Raw genomic sequence first — 21,948 nt, 5'->3', positions numbered from 1 at the left:
AGAGACCAAAATGCTGAAAGTATACAAAAAAGAGTTCATTACTGACGTAGATCACAGGAACTTCAGGCCTCGAGCCTAACTCGCCCAAAGCTGAGTGTGCAGGGTCAGCCCACCTTTTTATGGGCTTCAATTAGTTTTATCTTGGAAAGCTCTGAAGACAGACAATGCCATCCTATCAGGGCTTCCTGTTCTTGAATGTCCTGGGGTGAAAAGTTGTTTCTGGTAGTGGCTGTATAAAACATGATAGCCTGAATACAACCTCCAGAGCTGAGTTTCTGCTTATTTGAAGCTGTGAATGGAAAAAAAAAACCAAACCCCTAAGATATACACTACCATTTTTATCGTACCCTCTTGTTGGTGGTGGTTGGGACTTTTTTTGTGGTGGTTTTCTTGTTATTCTTTCTCCCCCTTGTTACGGATGCCCATGGCCTCAGACATACCATTCACAATAGCCAGCCCTCTGGTTTGCCACATTTTTGAAACTCACCATGAGCAGGCACTACTGAGAACGGAAGCTATAAAGCAAAAACAACCCTACCAAAATTTTCTCTGATCATGGTGAGAATCATTAAAATTTTGGAATGGGAGATGCCAGTGGGATTTAGGTGACTGATTTCACTGCAATCAAATCACTTTGAAAGGCTTGGCCTTATGGACGAATCTTAACCTCCACCCCTACAAGGCCATGATCATGTAAATAAAGCTTAAATGAAAAAATTTGAGAGGACATGAATACTAAGGAATACACTGGACACAAGTTAGACCAAGTATTAGTATGTATTTATGCACAAGAATAAAAACAGCTTTACAAGTTGAATTGGAAATTTAAACAGAAGAAGTTTAACAGCTTTTGTATATTATATTAAATAACCAAAACACCTTTTTCCAAAATTGGTAAAGAATAAATAATATAATTTACAGTATGGTACAAAAAATAATCAGTAAGGACAGACATTTTGCTTTATACATACACTATATAGGTATATTTATAATCTATAAAACAAATTCACATCTCAAACAAGCCAGAAACCTTAGATGATATGGCTTAACTATTATTAAAAGAAACAGCATTAAATTTTGCTGCCAGAACCATAAGCTCTAAAGCAGTTACCATGTTTCATAATTAATGATAACTTATTGCCATAGTGCTTGCCAAGGTTTCATTTAGTTAACATTTACAAACTGCTGTGAAATTAACAGATTCAAAGGTTTGAAAAGGTTAAAAAAAAGTGCAGTACTTTCCTTATAAATGCATCTGAAGTTTGAGTGTAGAAAACAAAATGCAACTGAATTTCCACTCTGGGATCTGCTGTTAGTAAATGAGCTGTCTTTATAGGTTAGATTTGAATCAAGCCATTTAATTCAATTTAGAAATATAGGAGGTGTCAAAAAAAGGCTTAACAATGCTGTATGAAAAACAATTACTATTCCTATGCTTTGCAGATTTAGTGATACAGGATAAAACGGATTATGATCAGGATGCAACACCCTGCACAGATCTCTGTCAGTGTCTCCACACACACCTGGGTGGATCCAGCCTTGGGCTATGGTACTGCTCTGCACCCAGCACATGGTGAAGAGACTCTGAAACTTCTACCATTTACCTTGTCAACTACTGAGAACTGCCTTATGGTCACTGAGAGGGAAAAGCCTAGAACAGTTAATCCCAGACCTGGAGGCTGTTAGTGTCCCTTAGTCCTCTCCAACACTTCATAGTGCTCCGGGAAAGTACTAACCTAATGAAGTCACTTCTATGTCAGAAATGATACTGTGTGCATTTCAGTGTCACTTGCTTGGATGTCTGCTTAGCCTGACATTGTCCCTCATACAGACTTTGTTACTGCTGTTGGGGAAGCTGAAATAATTAAAACTGAACAAGTTTTGAGTATTACCACCCCCCTGCCCACGCACACACATGCACGTGTGTGTATATACCACCTCCTTAGCAATATCAGGCACAAACAGATGATTACTATTGTAAAGCACAGTCACCTAAAACCTAGAGCTGCTCCGATTTAAGATGTGTTAAAATGGCCTTTCACATAGTAAGGGTAACAAATACTGCATCAATTCAGAATTACCACAATGACCTTAATTATTCTTAATGTCTTCCCTTGTCCTCAAAGGGCTTTATTCTTAAAAAGCAGTTTGCAATGCGTTGCATTTCTGAAATCAAATTCTGCTTCATAATGCCAACTTTTAAGGGGTTGATGCCAAACACATTTCTAACCGTAACATTCTGAGTGCTGAACTGATTTCTGTAATTTATACTCCATTATTACTGAGTGGTTCAAGCCCACTTGCAAAGGTTCTGAGTTTTAGAAATTTTCTGATGTCATGGCATCATCAAAAATAGCCATTTGTGCTGCCTACATTCTGCAGTTGTGTCCTTCCCCCTGGATGGTCTAAAGAAGGGCAGCTGAAAGTTCCTTGTATTGCGGGCAAAAAAACTTCATGGATCAGGATGAAGTGCTCTGCTCTCCACTCTTGTGGCAGGTGCAGCAACACTGGCCATTATTCTAGGCAACTTCAGAGTCAAACCCAGTGTTATATCCATTGTCTTACTGGCATCAATGGGGAAGATGAAAAGTTTGTCAAGTTCCAAATACACTGGAGACCCCCACATTACTCTTGCAATATTTAGAAGTTTAAGAATGACAGTTCAGATTTCTTTTCAGACAGCACTTGATAAGAATGTAACACATTTCCTCCTGCACGTTCTGTAATCCACAGCCATAGTAGGTGCCTTCTGAAGGATTTTTGGAGACATAGCATATAGAATAATCAGCATTAGTAATGGAGGAACCCAAAACCAAGAGGAACAATCTGACAAAGTCCAAAACAAACACAGTTAAAGTCTAAGTAAAACTGAAAAGTTTTAGTGGTCTTGACTCTTCAGATTAATAGGTCTCCTCTCCATACCAAGGGGGAATGCTCAGAACAAAAAAGGCCCCAGCATTCATTTCTGTGACAGCCTCCAACCTTTTCTATTACAGGTTTATGTGATTACCTGATAATTCTGTCAAAATTCTCAAATAAGGCTCTGTGTGCATCAGAAAATTTGTTCAATTTTCTCCTAACGACAGAAAACACAAGGCCAACTCCGTAGCAGCTAAAAATCATCTGCCTAAAGCAGGGTGAAGGGCGAACAGCAGAGTCAGTCCATTGTGAGCAAGTTACAGGAGACTCCCAGTCAAAGAAATGCCTTGTACAAGTAGCTAAAGGCAGGCAGAACTACATCCACCAAGTACAGTGCAAGTTGGGAAATGAACCCATGATAACAGCCTACGGAATGGAGAAGGTTTGTTTATTCATTATTAATACAGATATATAGTAGCAGCCCCTTGAAAATGTTCAGCTACTCACACCAGCTAAGGGACATCCTCTAACTGGAGAAGCAGACAAGTGCTTACAAAAGGGGCAAAACATGGGTATTCTTACTCAGGATAGTAAAAGAAAGAAGAAAGAAGAAAGAAAAGGAAAGGGAATAAGAAAAGTCTCCTGAGTTAAAAAGCTAGAATTGACGGACAATCAGCTCCCCAGAAATTGACTGTCGATTTACTATTAACTTGCTATCCTGTTGAACCCACTGGAATCAGTATCTGGGTTTTTCCTACAGTAAAACACAACATTAAATGCACAGGGATTTCAGAGAGGGAGTGCCAGACTCACTCATGCCTCGGAGTGACTGTAATGAAGAATGATGCTGAGGTGCTACAGAGCACCCGGAGTTCACAGAACAAAGAGGAAGTAGGGAAGGACTAAAGGATTAAGCTAGGACTTGACACTTCTCTTCATGATATGAAACTGATCTCAACTGTTTTAGCACTAACCTAGTATTTGTTCCTACACATGACAATATTCTTTCCTATTTCCTCTCCCAGGTAAATCCTCAGGTTTTGTGAAGACGACAATATTTACATGTTTCTAGCAAAGCCAAGACATAATTATGACACAGCTTTCCTAGTGTAAGCTCTTTGGCCATGTTTCCAGACCTAAAAAGCAATTGCTCTTCATGGCGAGCAATAAAGCACTCTCCCACTCACAGGGTGAACTGTGCAATGTGCTGAAGAATCTCAAAGATTAGGAATATGAGTGCAGTCAGAGTGATGATGATGATTGTGATGTGATGGGGTTTAAAAGCAGGGGATCCAAGCAGCATGGGAGGAGGGCAGATCAGAGCTCCCCTACCAAACAAGCAACTAGGTGTGAGCCCTGCTGGAATGATCAAAGAGCCAAAGGAACAGAGTGGTCTGTAAGAAGACAGCATCGAGGAGTGGCAGTGCCCTGGACAGAGTGCAAGAACTTCAGTTTGATTGAATGTAAGAAGACTGCCAACTAGGACGTGTCAATATACACAATGGTTCCCCTACCCACCTTCATCCTCCACAACTTTCACGTGGATCCAAAAGCATGGCGTTTTGATCATTACGCAAATAATAATTCATATACAGGAGCTTGTGGCAATCCCATCCCTACTTGAGCTGCTTGTTTAGGTGATTCCAAAGTACAAATCCAGGACTGTCCCACAAACCTGCAATCTTACATCACTAATACAGGGACACACTTGTCTCCTGTAATGTTATTCCATGTTCTGTTGTTGCCAGCATATTGCACATTCCAAGACTTGCAAGTTCTTCTTAAGACCTTTGAAATCAATGCTTCTCTGTTAGAAAAAAGCACTCAGAACAGGGATAACTCAGCCTCAGCTGCTGCCCTCATCAAGTTCCAGCTCTGCAAGATCCAACTTAGCTGAATAGTCTGCACCAGCCTGCTGGTCATTCCCTTACTGTGACAGATCCCCAGTCGGGGGACCACCACCTCCTCCATCGAACAGGATCTCCCTGCGAGTCGGCTCAGGTATTGACAGCTCCTGGGCAAGGTCATTAAACCGAGATATGTAATCTATGCTGTTCTCATTCATCATGCAAGCCAGCTGGGAATCCACCACCTGAAAGAGACAAGGAGAGAAGTGATGAGCTACATGTCAGTGACAATTTCACGAAGTAACTGAAGCTGGAAGGGACATCTTGAAAGCATTTTATCCAACCATCTCATTTGTGCAGGGTCAGCTGCCCTGAACCTTGTTGGGTAGGTGCTGAATTATGCCCATACACAGACATTCCAAAACTCTCTGGGTACCCTGTTTCCATGCCTGATTACCTCAAAATAGATCTCTTGTCTTCAGGTGGAATTTAATGTGTTTCAAATTTTGCTTGCAGCCTCTTGTCCTGAGAAGAGTCTGGCTCCCCTCAGCTTCATTCCCAGCCTCTCCTCATATGAAAGAGACACTTTATCTCACTTGACCCGAGTTAGAGGACAGCTCTTCTCATCCACAACTAAATGGAAGCTTCCAAAAAACCTAATCACCTACAGTCTCAACAGGCCTTAACTGCTCCAATTTAGCATTAGGGTGCTCAGGTAGATGATCTAAAGATATTATCTCTGCCACAAGAACTGCTCTCCTGTGCATGGAGGCTTACCCTATTTTCTTCTAAAGCGAGTTGGTAATATTGAGGGCTACAATGTCACTTCAAATCCATGCAAATAAATGATCATACATTTCTTTAATTAGAACACACCTTCACAGCTTCTCACCACCAAGCAAACAGAATCTTTATGCCAGAAGTGGATCTGTGTTTCAGGTCTGAAGCTGCCAATGTCACACTAAATCTGCATGACCTTGCTGCAGCTCCTGGTTACATGGCCTGTATAGAACCTCCTTATCCAAACCCAAAGGGCAATAGACAAATGACACATTCCTTCCATGAGGGCATGTCCCCAAGAAAATAGAAGTTATGTGATGTTGTACTAAGTTAATAACTAAACTGCGGGACAACTGAGACTGGAAGGGACCTGAAGAGGTCTCTAATTCAACCACCTGCTCAAAGCAGGTTCATCTATAAGGACAGACCAACTTACTCGGAGCTTTATTGAGGTGAGCCCTGGAAAGCTCCGAAGACAGACACTGCATAACATTTCTGGGCAACCTGTTTCCTTGCCTGCCTATCTTCAACATGAAAAAGCTTTTCTATAGACGCAGCAGAACCTTCCTCAGTTCAGCTTTTGCTTGTTTCTCCCACCTCATGTCACTGTTCCATAAAAGGCTTACTACATCTTCTCAATGACCTTACTGCAGGCATTGGCAGGCAGCAGGGTCCCTTGCACCCTGAAGCCTTTTCTAGGCTGAACAAGCTTAGACATCATCCTTTCTTCACCGCCTGATCGTCCTGGTAACCCTCAGCTGAACTTGCTCTGGTTAATCTCTCTCCTATATATTGGGTGCTCTAAACTGATGACAATATTCTAGACATGGCCTCACAGCAGGTAGATTCTACTACTCTACAGAGTAGAGCACGGTAATCATAATTTTGTTCAATATCCCTGCCATGCTCCTACTAAGAACAGCTCATGACATTGTTGCTCCCCTTTGGTTCCACACCTTTGGATCTGCCCTGGATCACGCTCAGCTCGTGTCTATTGGCATATGCAGCTACAGCAGAGCTGCTTCCCAGACAGCCAGTCCCCAGCTGATACTGCTGTGGGGGTTATACCTTAATCCCTTCCTAGAGCAGGACTGCATTTTCCTTGCTAAGTTGCATAATGTTCCTGTAGCTCATTCTTCCCATCCATCCCTCTGAAAGGGAGCTCTGTCCTTAAGTGTGTAACAGCCTTAAAAACTGCTGGGCTTCATTCTACCCCTTCAAAATAGTTCAAAACAAAGGGATAGCTCTGCAGCTATTCAGATTCAGCAGCACAGAATCTTCTGCCATCCTCTCAGGTGACTTGGTATTAGCCATGTCCTACTTCTTCCTTCTTGACCTATTTGTTTTTTCCTACCAGGCTTCCAATTGTATTGTAGCATCACTATTATTGTTTCTCTTATCTTTAGCACTTTTGTTTCTTGCTCTACAAAGCAGGACCACACAGAACAGAATGATTAAATCTTTCTCTGTCAAAACAAAGGTATATCCAACAGGTGAATAAGACCTCCCTCAGCAAAAAGAACCTGGGTTGAAGGCACTCACAGCAGCTTCTCACAGCAACTCCGGTGTTGGGTAATTACCTTCAGATAATTGTACATCTTTATGTTATGACTGTAATCCTTTTTTACTGAGCTAAAGTGCAGATGTCAAAGCACCTCTGCCTTGGAAGTATCTCAGGAAGGTCTGAGGGACAGTACCCAGCAATTTCCAGCACTGCAAGAGGAAGCAGACTCTGAGTGTAATTTTCTGGCATACCTCTGCCACGTCTGCCAGGGAACGTGACACAAAGGAGTCCCGTGAGTTTCCATCCAGCAGGCTGGGTCCCAGTAAGGAGGTGCCACTGGTGTTCCCAACTGGAGTTGGTAACATTTTTCGTCCCTTCTCCGGGGAGATGAAACTGGCTACAAAGAAAAAGCACATCAATAAGTCACTGCACTGAGTGTTTTTAACTGGGAAGGTAAAGAGAAGGACAAGGAAATTAAAAATGGAGGACAGATATCCATTTCTTCCATCTTTTAAAAATTGTGTGTTACCAGCATTGATACCATCATCATACTGCTAAGACTAAGGAGACTCATTACATTGGCCCCATGAATTATTAATTAAAAAAAACTCTCAACAACTAAACCTCAACCAAACCCAGTGAGTAACCTCATGTCTTTGAGATAGTACTTACCAAGCACACAACAAAGTCTATTCTTCCACTAGCAGAGCCAAAGACATCTGTTCATTTTGGCACAACATCCAAATGTCTCACCCTAACTGATGAGTCAGGCTCCAAACAAACTACAAGGAACTGCCAAGGAATTACTTGTCCCAAGCTATGGGCCCCAGTCTAGCAATGGGATCTCTTCAGGAGCAAACTTGTGAAGAGAGAGAAAATGTACTCAAGGCAACACTGGAAATGAAAGCAAGAAGTATTTGGAATAATTCTACAAATGTTCTACTGGGTTTATAATTTCTCAAAGGATTTACTTCTGATAAACAACGTTGCGTTTTTTGTTAAGAGGAAAGTACTTCTTGGTTGCACTTCTCTGCATCTGAACACTTACAGAACAAGCTGCTGAGGGAGGAATCTGTGGAGTCATTGGGGTACCACTGGGGATCATGGGTGGGAGACGCAATCCAGTTCTGCTGAGGACTACTGGATGGGGACGGAAGACTTTTGGAGCTGTCACTGCCATTCAGCTTTGCAGGAGAGAGAGAAACACCTTCACCTGAAAGCCAATGTTGGAGATCACGAATTCAGTCAATATGGTAAAGTTACAGGACACTGCACCAACTTTTGTTGAGAAAGGAAAGAAACTCACACAACAACAATAACCCCCCCGCCCCATATTTGCTAGAAAATAAAGGCCAGGCACGGAATTTTATTTCCAACATATATTTGGAAACAAACTAACAAAAAAATCCCAAACCCACAAAAACTTCATAACCCAAGAACTGCTTCCTGGAAAAGTTTCTGCTGCTATGTAAGATGTCAAGGATTTTTTTTCAAGTTGATGGGGAGACTTTAGCTAATATTAGACTTACTGTATTGGCCAGAGCTGATGGCTATTTCAATGATGGAATCACTGATCTGAGTGGCAGGTTCCCCTTGGGAAAGCACATCTTCAGGTGGTCCAGGCAAGGAAATATCCAAGAGAGCAGAAACATTGGGAGGAGAGAGCTGAGTACTGGAAGCTTCTGATGAGGGAAGTGGAGGGGTGGACAGACCATTTTGGAGAGAAGTCTTGGCCAGTTCTGGCAGAGAAAGGACTGTTGTACCCTATAACAAGAAACAGAATTAATTGTTCATAAATTTATTAAGAACTTGGAAAACTAAAAAGCAACATTTTGGTTCTTAAATGTCAGATTAAAACCAGACTTTTAAGGGGAAAAAATCCAGTAGATAATATGCCTAAATTAGAGGAATATACTGTTTATGTAATAAATCTGTACTATTTTAATGAAAAGTACTGGTAAGCATATATATTCAGCCCATATCCTGCGAAATTATCTAAAAAAATATGAATCTGTAACATTCTAAAAAAATATTCAAAGCATCCTACATAACAGAACAAGCATAATCTTAAAATTAATATAATTTTCATAAATTTACAAGACAGTTCCAAATAAGTATGTATTAATTTGCCTTTGTATAGGCAAAAACCCTTTAAATGATGGAAAAGTACATAGATATTTAAAACTGGTAACTCACATTTATTCACTTTTTACTTCCCAAAATTCTTTAAGATCTTAAAGGAGTCTTATTACCAGTACCTCATTGTAGAACTGTATTTTTTTTCTGATGTAGTGTATACACAGCTGTCCTAAGAGCAAGAACCAGAACCCAAGGCCCCATTACCACAAGAAATGCCTCATAAGTTCATGTCCTAACATCTGTCCCATAAAAAATCCTAATCTCCAATCAAACTAATTTGACCTTTTTCACATGCAAGCATCACAGGGAGCATGGAAAGCGCTCCCACTGAAGAAAAGAAGAGCCTGTATTCTGAGACTTAAAAATCCAGCACCAGGTCCTGGATGCCACTGGAGAAAGAGTCCGGGGACAGGACGACAACGCTCTTACAATTTAAGTGCCATCAGAGTTACTCTAAAGTATCTGTCTATGTCTTACTGGATCCAGCACAATGAACAGCGAATCTCTGGAAAGGATGCTGACATTACAATCATACTTTCAGTCCTAATACCCCTCCTTTGTCAACATGGAGGCTGCAGGACTGCAAACTGCTGAAATCTCTCCTTGTGATGTCTAAAATACACACATAGATATAGCAGAGTGATTATAAACTCCTCCACTCTATTAAGAGATATGTAAAACTTGTCTGTTCTTCACAGGTCAGGGACTGTCAGATTCACTTTGATTTTAGGGAATGACACACACACATATTTAAGCAGCTTTCCTAAACTTCTTTCAATTTCTTCAGATTCTAGGGATTCAATTTCCACCAGACAGTACCCGTGGTGCACAATTACCTGGGAGTACAGAGTTTTAACTAACAATACCAGTGGTATTTTCACAGAACATTATCCATTCCAGAGCACTGTACCTGGAAGCCATCCTGCTCGGGCCGGGTCGGCAAGCTGATGTATGGCACCCGGCACCCCGGGCCTGAGCCCTGCAACCACAACAGAAACCACTTGAGTGACCAGCTGGGGAGGGAACAGACAAAGGCCTATCACCATTTATCTATGCTCTTCATACATCTCATGTCGTTCATGTTGTTGTCCATCAACTCCCTGAGAATATGACATGGACTAACATGTATCTGGGTCTCAATGGAAGAAACAGCAAGGAGAAATATAGTTTCCACTACAAATGCAATCCCAAAAAGTCCATGTTTTGCACCAGATCCCCTCCTGAATTTCTGAAATTCCATTATTTCTTTTCAAACCAGATTTCTGTACATTTCTGGCATTTCAAGTTCAATGCTTAACCAGCTGCAAACCATTGTACAGGATGGAAATTCATTCAATGAGATGATGATTTGATCCCTCAACCCCAAATACATACGACACAATGCATACTGGGTCTGCCATGACAGCAGTATCTAACAGCAAGCTCCAGGAGAAAGGTCACTGAGGAGTCATAATAATACAGCTTTTTTTATACGATGAAAGAGCAAGGTAGTTAAGCACTTGAAAAAAGCTCATTTAAGAGCCTCTGACCTCCACAGTGGTGATAGAGCCTCCATTCTGATGTGCTACTGCTGGCTCCTGCCCTGTCACCACCGTGGGCACTGCATCTGGTGACAATGGAGACACTCCTGGCAAACCATCTGCATCCAGGACAGGCACGTGACTACCAGGGATAATGCCAGCACTTTTCGCTGCCAAGTCAATAGCACCTTGGGTGAAACAAAAAACCAAAAAACATATCACAAGCTTCTTCTTTGCTTTGTTATGATTCTCTAAAAGATGATTTTTTTTTAAACTTACCCAGAGTCAAAACTCAACCTATGTAAAAAAGCAGCAATGGTAACGAACTGATCATCTTCTCTGCACCAAGGGTAACACGGCTTTTAGCTGAAATGTTTAACTTTCCTGCCCTTTCCAACCTCTTATTAGGTATATCAAAATAGTTGTGAAACACCCCAGTTCCCCTCCCATCCTCTTCTTCTATTTTTTCCTTTTTTGTCCTCCAAATTGGTAAGTATTTCATTATGCAATTTCCAGAAATTTCCTATGGGTTACTCGAGGAGCTCTAGAAACAATGGAGCCTTGTTTTGTTATCTTGCCTCTGGCAGCCATGTAGACTCAATGTAAAAAATCTAAGTTGTTATAAGGGTCAACCTCACCCAGATCTTTTAAAATCCACTTCAAACATCTGTATGTCTTCTCATCTCAAAAGAATCCTCTAGGTAAAACGTAGATGCAGTCACTGTTTTCACCTCATTAATTGTTCTAATTATGGAACCCACACTGCTGTGAGACAGTATCTGCCTGGAGGACACCAGCATGGCTTTTATTGCAGAATTCAGAATGACTTACTAGACAGATGGCTGGTGGCCTGTTTTGGAAGAACTTTGGGCACAATTGGACGAGAAACAGCAGCTTTAGTCAGTGCAGATGGGATTGGCCGAAATGAACCTCTCCCTGGGGGGAAGCATTAATACCTTTCAGGCAAATGAAATCTAACACCTTTAAAGCAGAACACAACACAGTTCAATAGATGCAAAAAAATTCCAAACAGCAGCAAGCTGCAGGAATGCAAGTAGTGGAGCTGATGGAATAGAGCTAAAATAATGATTGAGCTAAGCAGTGTCTTGCCATGGACATGCAACAGCAAGTGCTGCTGTGGTACTGGAGCTGCTCTCATACTGTCAGTGAAGGCAACCCTTCAGGTCTCAATGCTGCCTTTCGTGGGGGATCACCTGTACTACCACTGTACTCAAGAGTGTACCAGCAGAAAAGGACATATGGGCAGTGGATTGCTTATGCTGTATAAAATTTAGACAGTACCCCAGATACTAGAGAAAGCCAAATACAAAATCTAGACAAATCATTATACCCTACAGAACAAAAATTTCTATCTAAGTATTTCATTCCAAATTTTGTCTCTCTGTTAAGAACTCCTTGCTCTTCTGTGATTTCAGTCTTCAAAAACTGAAGAAAAAATTTTTATCAAAAGCACGACTTGCTTAACAATGATCCAGGAGAGCAATCCCATCATTCTGCAGGCTGGTGACACTGTCATTTTGAAAGAGTATTTTCTTTTTTTTAGATATTACTTCTTTATGCAGTTTTAAGGGACACTTTTCAGTTTATAGAAGTGCTACACTCACCTGTAATGGATGAGTTGGATAAGATAGAAAAGGAACAGACATGCTGGGACGGATTTCCAGATGGCCTGGGGAGCAGTGTTCTCTATGTGAGAGAAACAATAAACCAGAATAGATTTAAACACAGACAGAGGGCAATACTCATTGTGTAAGTTACAGGAGTTCACAAGACTTTCCAGAATAAGCAGAATATTTCTGTGGCATTACAATCATGCACCAGACACAGCAATGGGATCAGTGTGGTCTCGAGAAAAAAGCTACAGACAGGAATGATGTATTTTCTCTGTAAACTACTAAAAGAAGGTATTTCCATGTGGAAAATTCTCAGAAAAATGCTGATTAGAACTGTAATCCTCTCTGATTATACTTGCAGTGATTTACAAATCTCTCTCAGAATTACAGCAGTGCTCTTAAGCTTGGGACCTGGTCTGTGTACAAACTGATCTACCATTAAAATTCAGCAAGTGTGGTTGACTGAGATAGCTGTGTGTACTGGGAGCTCTTAAAACATATGGAATTGCCCAGATCTGAAGACCTCAGGATCAAAGAATAGTCCAGGGGGTAATTTCCGTGTCTTCTACTCTTACACAAAACAGAAGAGAAAAAAAGGTATAGTGACACTTGGGAACTTTCTTTTCCCCAGTAGGTTACTATTATTTATGTTTCAGTTTTGTTTTTTCTCACCTGCCTCTGGTGTCCCAGGTGACACATGCCTTTCCCCAGGGTTATCAGAGCAGTCTAAAGGAGGGTAATGCCTGTCTGTCACCAAAGCACCACAACAACAGGCCACTCCTTCCATACATCTCTTTCCAAGCCCCATTTTTTCCCAGGAATCATTGCTCTTTCAAAGTGTGTTATGGTTTATTTCTCTACAGAGGCTTAATATCCACCACAGTTTAACATCCACTACTGAGCAGGAAGCCGGAAAAGGATATAAAGAAAGATTTTGTTGTTAAGAGGACTGCCAGCTCCAACACTGCCGGCACAGGACAGCACAGGGATACATTTTCTATTCCTCAGCACCAGAAGGCCCAGGTAGCAGAACCTGCTTCCAGGTTCCAGAAGCCTGTTCCAGCAGCTTTTTTATTTTTCCAAACTACCTTAGGCACTGGACTTCCACTGTTCTTGATATTCTTCATACAGGGAATGTAACATGGCTAGTTCCACTAGCGACTGAAGTGTTTGCTCCTTCATAATTTCAGCTTTCCATTTCCGGTGGATGCATGCGGGAAATTCTGCTTTTTATTTGTAATGTGCAAATCACTACAGCCTTACTGATACTCAGGGAGTAAAACAGGCATTTACACTTTGCTCTGACCTGTACTACCAGTGGCTTCCGCAAGTGCCTGTTCCGTAACTTCCTGGGCTTTGGCAGGAAGAAGTCCGACTGCATCTGGACAACAACAAGAAATGCATTACAAGTATTTTAAGCATCCAGACACAGAATAAATTATATCCTCAAATTCTTATTTTCAATATAGATGAATTAAGAGTTAACTAAAATACTATGTTTTGTTTCAGATAGCACAATATCCTTCCTGCTAGAGTCAGAATATTTTCCACCAAGACAGTATTTCTTCTTCTCTTTTTATGGAGACAAAACTTTGTCACAAAAAAGATATTTCATTACCAACTACTTCACCTTCCTACAAAACTCTTACTGAGATTGTGTACATAAAAATTAGAATTTGACTTAAATACAGCAATGAGGCTGTCTTAAAATTAGCTCCACATCAGACGGGGATCAGTTTTTGCTAAATATGGCACATAAATTCCTGGAGCAATTTAATTAGACAGCAAATCAGTGTCATCGGGCTGTGTGATGGCATTCAGATTTGAATTACCTGAACAGATAGTGTCAGTTCAAAGTACAGATACATAGTCAAAATCTGACTCATTTCAGTTGATACAATGTTAAACTTGAGCATGATAAGCATGGCTCCACAAGGGAGCCCATACTTTCTGATGAATTCAGAATCCCTGTGATACCTCCTGGAAGCTGGCTCATGCACACCACGCTGCGTTTTCTATTCAGCCACCTCACTTACACTGATGGTGTCCAGGTGCTGCCGGAAAGTCAGCTCTGCTTCCTTGCTGGGTAGGAACAGCTTCCCATGGCGGCTGTTGGGGGGCAGGGTTGTAGGGACTGCAAACAGTCCACTGTCGGCCTCAGTGCTCACAGAACTTGAAGGACTAGCCACCAAGAGAGGTCTAGGGAGATTTCTCAAACCTAGGAGATTTTAACAGCAATTTAAATGAAATAAAGTGAAAACAAGAAGGAAATAACTGTTTAGTAACAGAAGGATCATAGAAAGCTGGGACTTAAGGCTTCTGGCTCTGTCATCAGCTGCTTCCAAAATCATCAATCTCTCCATATTTCAGTTGTCCCACCTGGAAACTGACAGTATTTACCCACTATGGATACCACTAATATTCACTTACTTTGAAATACTTGGAAGTAGGGGATTAAATATAATTTTACACTACTTAAGAAACTAGAATTGAAGCCCTGTTTTCAGCCCCGCATAGACCATGACAATAAGTTTATTTGTTCAGCTTGTAGGCATACCTGAGGGCCTATCCCAGTAAGCAAATTATATCCGCCACTTCTTATGTAGGGGAAGATAATACAAACACAGAGGCATTTTACAGTGTGTATGATTTATTTACACTCCTGCTTTCCCTATAGTAATTCGAAGTGCAACCCCAATAAAATCAATCCAGTGATGGAGTGGAGATGAATTTACCAAAAGACCTTCCCAAAGATAGACTGTCTCCAAAACACATTTGACACAATGAAATAATGGTTGCTTGTCTGACTAAAACTTCCTGTTTATATTAAAAAAAAAAAAAAAAAAAAAAAAAGGTAGGATTTCCTTCTGCATGCAGCCAGCCTGGATGAAAGCCAGCATTGTTGGCCTGTCACTCTGAGGTATCCAAGACGTGCCTTTCTCCACACAGGTGCTTTACAGCACCAGTTAACCCAGTTATCCTGCTCCTGGGTTCACTGCTTCTCAGACCAGGGGTGTGAAAAGGACTGCCTAAGAATCACAACTGGTCCCAGTAACCCCAACACTGTCACAAACTTTCCTGAAGTCATAAACATTTGGTGGCAAATGCAATTGGGCTGAAGCATAGAACCGAAATTCTTGGCCTGCATGGCCGGGGCTCACAGGTTACAACAGCTGTACCTCCTATTAAATAAAAGGCAATTCATAATCATTCTCTATTTCATAATCATAGAATCATGTCACTGGTTTGGGTTGGAAAGGACGTTCAAGATCATCTCATTCCACCCCCTTCCATGGGCAGGGACACCTTCACTATCTCAGCCCCATCCAACCTGGCCTTGAACACTCTTAGGGATCCAGGGGCAGACACAACTTCTATGGGCAACCTGTGCCAGGGCCTCACTGCCCTCACAGGGAAGAATTTCTTCCTAATGTTTAATTTAAACCTATAATGGCAGGATGGCAGAGAAAATTTTCAATAATTATTTATCAACAGATTTTATACTGGGCATTTACTTGCCTATTTTTTAAGCTGATACTCTCTTGAGATCTCACACCCTGTGCCAGTCATCATGTGCTAGTTCAGGCTGGGAAGGGGTTAATTTTCTTCAGTGGCAGTTTTGGATTTGTATTGCAAACAGTGTTCATAACTGAGGGATGCTTTAGTTACTCCTGAGCAGGACTTACACTGGTCAAGGCCTTTGCTGCTCCTTGCCCCACACTGCCAGAGACGGGGCTGGGGATGCATGTGGAACTGGGAGGGGACACAGCCAGGACAGCTGACCCCAGCTGACCACAGTGATATCCCATACTATGAGGGGTCATGCTTAGCATACAGAGCTGGGGGAAGAAGAAGGAAGGGGTAGACATTCAGAGTGAGGGTGTTTTGCCATCCCACGTTACTGTTACATATGATGGAGACCTGCCTTCTTGGGGATGGTTGAACACCATGCCTGCCCAGGGGAAGCAGGGAATTAATTCCTTGTTCTGCTTTACATGCATGGTGTTTGCTCTCCCTAATAAACTGTTTTTATTTCAAACCATGAGTTCTCTCACTTTTACTCTTCAGCTGCATGGGGCTGAGTTGCTGGCTGGGGTTAAACCATGACACAGCTCCAAAAAACACAAGTATCTTCTCTAAAAGCGACTAACGAGAGCTCTTTTGGATTGTGAACTGCATTATTGATGTGCATTTTTATTCAAGATTCAAAGCAACACCGGACTTAGGACAATTCTACAGCAAATTAACACACACCAATGCTCTCAGACAGTGAAGTTCCTAAGAATAAGAGCACTCCTCATTCCAGTGCTCCATCACTGGGAAGTTCTCATCATAGTGTGAGGTATTAAGAAGTTGATTTCATCAAGTGGATTTTTAGGAATACTCGCCTGAGGAGCTGGAAGCAGCACCAGGAGAAAAAGCCTTGTTGCGAAGGGCAGACTGATTCCGTGAACAGCCTGGACTCCTGGCGTTGATGGCAATCACCTTTCCTGGGGGAGTCAGGGACTGCTCCTCCTGAGCAGGCTTTATAGGTGACGTGGCAATGGAGCTCATCTCGGGCGTCTGAAAATGCACATTAAATGAACACTGTGTGCTGGTAGAACAAATGTATTGTGAAACTCAGTGTACTTAGGAAGCCTTAAAATTAAAATCTGATATACTACTATACCTTAAAGTACTCTAAGCAATACCTCCTAGTGTGGGTGAGGGGCAGCTGAAATTACCTTTCTGCCCATTTAGCAATGTTGGATGTAACCAATTCAATATAGTAATTTATGTTACAATTGGGTTAACATTCAACAAACTTCATGCAATGTGTTGGATCACCGTGGGAGAGAAAGAAAGAGAAAAAAAAAGGTGTTGGCTTTAATTCAGTGCAAAACTATTTTTCATAAACTCCATCCAGAGGGTTGCTGTGGTGAGAAATACATCTGGACGAAAACATTTAAATTCTCTCTTAATTCTAATCAAGCAGAGTTTTGAATTTTTTCCCTTCCCTTCTCTTTCACACTGTAACACAGCACTAACAAGAGACACATGCACTTCAATAATTTTCCAGGCATATACAGTTGTTTCATTAAGTTGTTTAAACTGTTTTCTAGAAAACCCTCCCTTTTTAAGGAATCTGTGTGCAATCACAGGCTTAAAATTACGCCTCCTGCTCTATTGCAATGCCACTTCACAGTTTGTTTTATGCTGAAGATTTTCATTTAAGGAATGAACCACAGCACAGCTGGCTGCTTTGGATGTTACAGATCATCTGGAGAAAACAGCAGGCATGCACACAATCAATCCTTCCTCTTTAAATACCCTGTAGCAAAAATATAACGTTTCCTGTCATTATTTGATGAAATGCAACTTTCAAGACATCTACAGTGCTTTCAATGAGGCAGTAAATATCTTCCTGGCCTTTGCAATATCAGTGCCACAATGTTCACGCTGCAAGAAGAGTATGGTTTTCTGAAAAACAGTGAGAATTTGAAAACAGTGAAACAGTGGTATTTGAAAAATGAAAGGTTGTGTTCCTTCTTTTTGCTGGAATGTACAATATGGTACATATCCTTAAAGAGCTCCCTTATTTTTCAGCAGCACTACGCTACTTCAAGACAGCCAAGAGTGTGAAAGAGACAGGAAAACACATGTAAATCCTAACTGCTGGATTCTCTCCCCCTTCAATTCCTCTCCCCTCAAGTGTCAGGGATGTCCTTCTTTATAGTTTGTGCATGCCATACCTAGCTGTCACCTGTGTCATCAGAAGCAAAAGTAGATGCCAAAGAGGAGACAGTATCCCAGATCTGTGAGATGTCAGACCAAAAGCCTTTGCAGTTCAAACAAAGTCTATATCTGGAGCTGCCTCTGAACAAAGATGGGTTTAAGTTTATAAAATCCTTCATTCCACATCTGTAGAACCAGAATCAAAAGGAGCTTCGAGGGAGGCTAAATCACCAACAAAGAAGGATCAAAGAACTCAGTGTTTGGTAACAGTGATACATTTGCATCCTGTCTACCACAGGCATTTGAGCAGATCTGCTGAACTCTGTCTCTTTGTAAAAGATGTTTTACTAGGTTTCAATTGGCTGCACTAGGTGGAATTGGCTGCCCAGGTATCACTGGGGCAAATCTTAAATACATGTTACAGAGCACAAGAAGGAAAGCAAGTTCATTCCCTAACGTCTGCCTAAGGAGGAAGGTACTTTTCTGGGACTGTTAAACAGCTGTCCTGGAGTCTGGGAACTTTCACACAAATCAACTGTGGTGCAGTTCTATTGACTCTGCTATTCTGAAGAAATATATTCTTTTCATTCTCATAATGTGTAATTTGAACTACCTAAACACTGAAAATCATTGCAGTTTTCATGTAGAATATTAATCTCATCCAAGATCCATTTCCCACAAAAAGTTGGATTAGATGGTCTTCCAAGGTCCCTTCCAACATGGGCTGTTCTAAGGTTCCATGAATCTGAGAGAGAACAGAAGGCACCTCACCTCACAACGTTTGCTGGAACACCAATGAGACTCACAGCAAACCAGAAGCTAAAAGGCAGTGTAAAAACCATATTGAAGCAAAGTCCACTCTGTAGCCAGCTGTCTTGTGTTGTGTTTTTTGTATAATTTAAACACAGGAATCTCCAAAGCTCTTGACATGGCTGATTACTTATTTACTATGAATGCACAACTGGGCAATTATTCCCCAAATTAAACTAGAGTTTAGTATCTGGAGCATGAACAAGAGCTACTTACTGGTTTGGGATTGACTTCAGTAGAGATGAGTTTCAGAAGGCAATTCAAGAGTCTCTGCTTGTGAAAGGTAGGACATACAGGGACAGCACTTGACTCAGATGTTTGCTCTCTAGCATCCTGGGTTTCTGGCTCCAAGACAGCCAACCAGTCATATTCCAGCTGCAGCTTGTTCGGTTTGCCCATCATGAGGTAGACTTCAGCCAGCGTAAGGCTCTCAGAGGTTCGCAGACTCCACCCTTCTTCTCTAACTTGTTGGGAGAGCCGACTTGGGTCATCCTTGAGAGTCTTTGTACTGGATTGTCCCTGAGGTGGAAACAAGGAGCCCAGCTTCTCTTGAGAATCCTCCATTACTGCATCCATGATATCCTTGGTACAAGCATCGAGCTGCTGGCCCTGACTGTGGCCAGCCTGAGTTTCACATCTGCCATTGCCAGGGGAAGCCACACCACCTCTCAGTAGCTGGGAACAGGAGTCAGAGGTCTCTGCACTCCTCCTGCTTGGAAAAACCACTGGAGAAGCATTACCACATGCTGAAGCAGAGTCTTTCCCATGCAGTTTGTCTGTGCAAGAACATTTCTCTGGGACGATTAGGTCCTGGCAGGACTTCATGTACCGTGGGAATGGATCGAGCAGAGAGAGCTCCTCGACATCAGGGATCTTGCTGCAAGCACACACCGTGCTGCATGAGGGTAGCACAGCTGCCTGGTCACTAGCCAGGGCCTCCCTGCCCTCCACACAGGGGGCCACTGAGCTCAGCTTTTCCTGGTGCCCTCCTGGATCCTGAAGTCCAGAAGGTGGTTTCTGGAGGGAATTAGTGCTGCTGAGATTCGAGGCAGTTCCTTCCACCAGGACAGGCTCTGGGGCACCATCTTCAGTGCTTGCAGAAACTTCAGCTGCAGGCTGTAAGGCTCTGCTGGGCTCTGTTGTGCTCTCTGCCCTTCCCGTACCCTTACCTTCCATTCCCCGCAGGTATTTCATCTGTCCCCTTGCTGTCCCCTGACCACTCTGTATTCCAAGGATTTGGGCGGGGGGCAGTAAGTGAGAGTCTTTCGTGTTCTGTTTGCATTTGCCCGTTTCCTGCCAATGCACGGTACAGAAGGCCTTGGAGTGGACCACTCTGGCTACCCCAGGCAGTGGAGTGAGGGTACAGTTCTCCCCTGGAAAGAGATGGAGCATCACTTTCTCCTCTGAGAAGCTGCCTCTTGTTTCTGAGTCTCTGGAATCTTGAAGTTGCTGTTCTTCGAGTGTTTTACGCTAAAAAAGATGTGTCAAAGAATGTAACGTCGTGTGCCCCTTCCAAAAAAGCACCTGGGAGCCTATTTTGCAAGTCAAAAAAAAAGTAAAAGAAAACCTAGTTGATCGAGGACATGTTCTCTATTCAGCACAGATTATAGTGAAGACACTATAATCAGAAATTAGGTCCTTTGTGGTGATAAAAACTGCAGTGAAGACCTGCTACAAGCACAAAATAAATATCCATTCCAAACAAAATTACTTTTCTCTGTTTCACACACCACTGTAATTGTAAAAAAAAAAAAAAATCCCAATCAACAAATCCCAACAAAACCTCCAACACTGCACAGCAAAGCAGCCTCTCATGAGTGCAGCAAACTCCACCTTACACTCTCTGACATCCTTCAGAGTTTCAAGTGCTATGCTACCTCTTCCAGGCTCACAAATTAAACAGAAAAGACTGAATGAAAGGCCCAGGAAGATAAAACCTACAAATCAGAAGGACTAGGTTCAGAACAGAACAGTTGTTAACTCAGAAATCCTTCGACTGTATGGATCAGAGGCAGGGACGCCCTGAACGCTGTATGGCTCAGACAGTGCAGAGATACACTGCAGGCAGCAGCAGCTACCTTGTCAAGAAGCTTAAGCCTTCACTGGTGAAACTGCACTAAGTGCAAAGATCTGTCCTTCATCTGTCTGCTGAAACTGGAAACAGAATTGTCAATTATCCAGGCTGTATGAGGGTCACCCACTGATAATGAACCAGACTAAGATCACTGTTTAAGGAAATTAAATAAAAGCAGGAACATAATTTTTTCTTAACTAGCTTTCAGGGGACCATAACAGAGTTGAGGTAAAAGCAGAATGCTATGGGATGTCCCACAGCTGCTTCCATTAGTGATGCTGAGGCTTTACCTCTATCTTCACTAAGCAGGGACTGGTATATTCATGAAGTAGATTCACTTTTCTGATGCAAAACTGAACTTGGAATAGGAAGGGAATTGCTCCCAGGACACAGAACATGGAACAGACTGAGTAGGAAAAGGATACAACCCGCACTTCATGGAGAGCCCACTTCTGCTTCAGGAATTCAAGGAGGCTGGAGACCTTCCGATGTAACTCCACGATCATCCTGCAAGGGAACAGAGAACAACTGTCAGCAGGAGCTCCAAGTCCTAACCTTGATACTAGAAGGGGAATTAAGGATAAACTGGCATTCTATAATACCAGCACAAAGAACACTCTCAAGTGCTAAGAAAAAAAAACAGAACAAAACGAAAAACTTGTTATCCCACAACTTTAAAATCTAGGTTAACTCACAACTGTGACAACTCACACATTCTAAAAGCCTCTCAGATAAACCTGACTGCCGTGATTCAAGAAACTACTTTTTCCAGATGGAAGAAGATAGGAAAAGATGGCAAGACTTAGCCTGCAAAAGTACAGGCAAGGCACAAAGCTACTCAAAAAAGAAAGAAAGAGAAAAAGAGGCACAAAAGACTCTTAAACATTTACTTTTTGAAAGTATTTTATTAAATAAACCTAATGCAGAGAAGAGCATGGATAGTTTTATCATGCTCTTTGGTCACTACACTGAAGTGTTGCATTTGAAACAACACTCAACATCACAGAGGCCTCATGTTTGCTGCCCCAAGTTCTGGACTAGATGTAAAGTACCAAGATGAACAGCC

The 21,948-nt window shown here is 42.0% G+C and overlaps 1 protein-coding gene across 5 annotated transcripts in view; it reads right to left on the bottom strand.

Moving 5' to 3' along the window:
* Positions 1-758: 758 nt before the first annotated feature.
* CRAMP1 (cramped chromatin regulator 1) overlaps positions 759-21,948 on the bottom strand; it is a 46,392-nt gene continuing 25,202 nt past the window's right edge. For 4 of the 5 annotated variants that reach the window (XM_014890213.2, XM_088174694.1, XM_088174693.1 and 1 more), the window contains 13 exons: positions 21,308-21,389; positions 19,025-20,278; positions 16,672-16,846; positions 14,320-14,501; positions 13,590-13,664; positions 12,275-12,356; positions 11,481-11,585; positions 10,659-10,837; positions 10,040-10,108; positions 8,520-8,754; positions 8,039-8,203; positions 7,242-7,387; positions 759-4,951 (listed from right to left, as the gene is read on the bottom strand). In XM_014890213.2, coding sequence (XP_014745699.1) covers positions 4,787-4,951; positions 7,242-7,387; positions 8,039-8,203; positions 8,520-8,754; positions 10,040-10,108; positions 10,659-10,837; positions 11,481-11,585; positions 12,275-12,356; positions 13,590-13,664; positions 14,320-14,501; positions 16,672-16,846; positions 19,025-20,278; positions 21,308-21,389 — 2,914 coding nt within the window. In that variant the 3' untranslated portion in view covers positions 759-4,786. The remainder of the gene's footprint in view (positions 4,952-7,241; positions 7,388-8,038; positions 8,204-8,519; positions 8,755-10,039; positions 10,109-10,658; positions 10,838-11,480; positions 11,586-12,274; positions 12,357-13,589; positions 13,665-14,319; positions 14,502-16,671; positions 16,847-19,024; positions 20,279-21,307; positions 21,390-21,948) is intronic. The other variant, XM_088174695.1, reaches the window with a different exon arrangement.

The sequence above is a fragment of the Sturnus vulgaris genome, chromosome 16 (genome assembly GCF_052056855.1).
Source record: "Sturnus vulgaris isolate bStuVul1 chromosome 16, bStuVul1.hap1, whole genome shotgun sequence".
Taxonomy (NCBI): domain Eukaryota; kingdom Metazoa; phylum Chordata; class Aves; order Passeriformes; family Sturnidae; genus Sturnus; species Sturnus vulgaris.
Note: the sequence above shows the minus strand (reverse complement) of the source record. Positions and strands in the feature narration are given on the sequence as shown.